Source organism: Oncorhynchus tshawytscha, linkage group LG03, assembly GCF_018296145.1.
Source record: "Oncorhynchus tshawytscha isolate Ot180627B linkage group LG03, Otsh_v2.0, whole genome shotgun sequence".
NCBI classification, from domain to species: Eukaryota; Metazoa; Chordata; class Actinopteri; order Salmoniformes; family Salmonidae; genus Oncorhynchus; species Oncorhynchus tshawytscha.
The window spans coordinates 4554449-4558370 of NC_056431.1; the positions used below are offsets into that span (position 1 = coordinate 4554449).

A 3922-nucleotide genomic window follows, 5' to 3' on the forward strand; every position below is an offset into this window, starting at 1 on the left:
ACCTACTGTCACACACACATCTCTGTAGTACGTCAGTACCAAACTAGTCTTTATTAACAGTTTCTTTGTAACAACATTATAAGGACAGCGTTTGACTTATATACACCACAAAAGTCAAAGGTTATGTACAAAACAAAGATTAACAAGAAAAATATTTGGGAACTAAGAACTGAAGTAAATGTGAAAACAACACTTAAGGTTATTATCTTGTTCGGGTTACTTCCCTGTGTGTGTGGGCCCCAAATGGGCCTAATGATCTGAAACAGGTACAGTCCAGTTTCATCCAGTTAGTTCCTGTATGGTCCAGTCCAGTTCTATGCAAATAGTAACAATGTTAGCCATGTCCTACTATCAGTGACACAGGGATGATGTCATTTCCCCTGATGAGTCATCCTCACAGCCTGGCTCTATTGTCAACAGTCTGATCAGCAGATAACTCAGCGAGAGACAGTGAGAGAGAGAGAGAGAGAGAGAGAGATAGGGGGGGGTGGAGTGAGAGAGAGAGAGAGAGAGAGAGAGAGAGAGAGAGAGAGAGAGAGAGAGATAGGGGGTGGAGTGAGAGAGAGAGAGAGATAGGGGGGGAGTGGGTGAGAGAGAGAGAGAGAGAGAGAGAGAGAGAGAGAGAGTTAAAAACAGATAAGGAGATAAAGGGATAGAGAAGCAACTGTGACAAAGTCGTCTGCCAATGTGTTTCCTCCAATCTGCTACAACGTTGTGTTAAAATGTTATTCTTCATCATTTAGGCATAATGCATGTTTTTAGCATGTTGCAGGTTGATTCTGTGTAGTATCTAGTATGTTCTCTTTGATCACATGACTTTGCAGGCCTCTCCGTTGACTGACATTGGAGTGGACGACTTGGTCTGCTTGCCTCCAAGCATCCCCATGTTGAAGTTGAGGCCTTGGAAGGTGCTCAGCAGGCTGTAGCCATCGTCCTTGGCCGGGATCTCAGGACCAATCAGTTTAGCCAGTTGACGGGGGAGTGCCACTTTCCCCTGCGCCGCACTCAGGTGGCTGGTGTCCTTGGAACTCTGGGGGTTGGGAAGAGAGTTGGGAAGAGAGTTGGGAAGAGAGGGGTAGGGTGACGAGGAAAAAATACAGTTTAAATATAGTCCTGCCATTTTTAACTTCAGTCTCAAATCCCCGAAGTAAGAAACATGGTCAGTATCAGAACTGGGATGATGCCAGACAGATAAATGGTGAAGCAGCACTGCTTTAAGGGTTATGTGTATGGGGCTAGGGGCTAGGAGATAGGGGCTAGGAGCTAGGAGATAGGGGATAGGGGATAGGAGATAGGGGCTAGGGATAGGGGCTAGGGGCTAGGGACTAGGAGCTAGGGGCTAGGAGATAGGAGATAGGGGCTAGAAGATAGGGGCTAGGGGCTAGGAGCTAGGGGCTAGGAGATAGGAGATAGGGGCTAGAAGATAGGGGCTAGGAGATAGGAGCTAGGGTCTAGGGGCTAGGAGATACGAGCTAGGAGATAGGGACTAGGAGATAGGGGCTAGGAGATAGGAGATATGAGATAGGGGCTAGAAGATAGGGGCTAGGGGCTAAGAGATAGGAGATAGGAGATAGGGGCTAGAAGATAGGGGCTAGGGGCTAGGAGATAGGGGCTAGGGGCTAGGAGATAGGAGCTAGGAGATAGGGACTAGAAGATAGGGGCTAGGAGATAGGAGATAGGGGCTAGGAGATAAGGGCTAGGAGATAGGGGCTAGGGATTAGGAGATAGGGGCTAGGAGATAGGGATATAATTTGTTCTGCTAATGCAACACACTAGCCTTGGAGAGCTGGTACTTCTTCCTGAAGTGATCCCTCATGGCGGCTCTCTCTGCGTGCTTCTGAGCATTCAGGGCTTCCCTCAGCATCCTGGAATCAACACAACTACATGTAACACATAGACATACACACACACAAACATAAATACATCCCTGCCCTAAAACCCATCACCGCCAACCCCCAACCTGTCTGTTACCAAGCTGGTTTTCATCCATAATCTTCTCATGGTGTTGTTTCTAATCTCCACATTGACCATGTTGTAGTTATGTTTGCGGTCACTCACCTCTCCTTCTCCAGGTCAGTTTGGTAGGAGCGTGTGACGGAGGTCTGTCCCGTCTGTGGAGGGCTGCTCTTTACTCCTCCTGTCCCCCTCTTGGCCCTGCGCCTGGCCCACACCTCTCTCTCCTTCACTCCTGTCACACAGCTGGACAGCTTCCTCATGGGCACCGCCAGAGACTGCTTCACCATAGTATCCATGTCTCAGGGGTGTGTGTTAGGGTGTGTGTGTGTGTGTGTGTGTGTGTGTGTGTGTGTGTGTGTGTGTGTGTGTGTGTGTGTGTGTGTGTGTGTGTGTGTGTGTGAGTGTGTGAGAAAGAGAGAGAGAGAGAGAGAGAGAGAGAGTAAGTCCAGAAGTCTCTGTAGTGTAACCTGTGTGTTACTTCACACTCAGAAGCATCAAAAAGTGTCCTTTTTCATTCATGTTCTGTAGAACATATGTTTGTGTCTGTGCGCATCTCCCACATCTTCCTCCTTGAGGTTAGCTGTCTTGGACACACTCACTACAGTACAGACAGCCAGTGTATTCATAGACAATGACTCAGGGGCTCAGTACCTGCAAGGACAAGGACACAGACAGGCAGTTAGAGATTACACCCAGACAGCATGTGCAGCGTTTCAGATAGACACACACAACAAGCCCAGTCCAGTACTTCCTTACCCAGACATCCACAGTAGGCCTGAGCCTCAAACACCCATAAAGTCCTTAGAGCTTCAGCCAGAGGCCATATACTGTAGCTAACCGTGTCCCATAGTCCAGTTCCACAAAGCCTTGAGGTCAACTGAAGGCAATGAGAAGAGCAACCCCACAGACAAAGTTCTTCCTGCTCTCCTCCACCCCTTGTGCTGTGTGTTCTATTGCCCTCTCAGGTGAAAATGACAGCATTCCCCCTCATCCTCTATACCCCTCCCTCTTTACTATTACCCCCCTTGAGATGACCTCCTTATGGACTTAACGAGGGGAATCCCGTTAGCAGAAACAGGGACTGCACCCTGTGTATGAAGTAGACTTAGAGACACATTAGCTGATGTCATGATGGGTTAGACACTCTCCTGACTGACTGTGTGCTTGTGTGACAAACAGAAAGGATGGCAGGGTATTATTACCTTTAAAAAGTTCCAACAAGTTACCATCCCTCACGCCTTCTAAGTAGATGATGCCCTAAGCACAGGTCTGGGATCTGTTTATGCAATCCCAATACCCAATCTCCAACCATTAGAAGGCAGAAAGACAAAGTGATCTTCGATCAGGTTTAACCAGCTGTGATCAGGATGACGGTGGAGGTTTAAGACAGGCCAGATGGATGGAAGGGCTCTGAGTTCAGTAGATAATGGGAGATGGATGGACAGGAATATAGAGGCAGACAGAGAGAGATAGACGGCGTGAGGGAAAGTCAGTCTGTCAGTATGAGACAGCAGTCTGTGTTCAGAGCAGAAGACAGTAGTTACTACATACTGATCTGAAGACCATCCAGCAAAAGGGGCGGGAATGAGGAAAAAGGACAATGTCTTCTCATACTCTAGATTCTGTTCTAGTCTCAAACAGCACCACTTCAACCATTATGGATCTTCAACAGGCTTGGAAACATAACAGTGTGCACTCTGCAGCGTTTCCCCAATTGTTTGCTTATGTAAACCACCTGAGACTGACAGGGCAAGTCATTCCAGGTACTCAGACACAGCAGATAGAGAGAACAGGTGATGGAAAGGGAGGGAGGGATGGAGGGAGGGATGGGCGGGATGGAGGGATGGAGGTACAGATGGAGGGGAGGAGGGATGGAGGGGAGGAGGTATGGAGGGATGGGAGGGGTGGAGGGACAGATGGAGGGGAGGAGGGATGGAGGGGAGGAGGGATGGAGGGATGGGAGGGA

At 48.7% G+C, this 3922-nt stretch overlaps 1 protein-coding gene across 2 annotated transcripts; it reads right to left on the bottom strand.

Annotated features, from left to right (window-relative positions):
- Positions 1–561: 561 nt before the first annotated feature.
- Positions 562–2916, bottom strand: LOC121841180 (complexin-3-like). 2 transcript variants are annotated; one of them, XM_042307977.1, is made up of 5 exons: positions 2713–2916; positions 2556–2607; positions 2059–2231; positions 1778–1865; positions 562–1030 (listed from the first exon to the last, which is right to left on the bottom strand). In XM_042307977.1, the coding sequence occupies exons 2-5, from the start codon at positions 2580–2582 to the stop codon at positions 809–811; spliced, it is 510 nt and encodes a 169-aa protein (XP_042163911.1). In that variant the 5' UTR covers positions 2583–2607; positions 2713–2916; the 3' UTR covers positions 562–808. The 2 variants fall into 2 exon arrangements, with proteins under 2 accessions (XP_042163911.1, XP_042163918.1); XM_042307984.1 differs by having other exon boundaries at positions 2059–2607.
- Positions 2917–3922: the final 1006 nt, after the last annotated feature.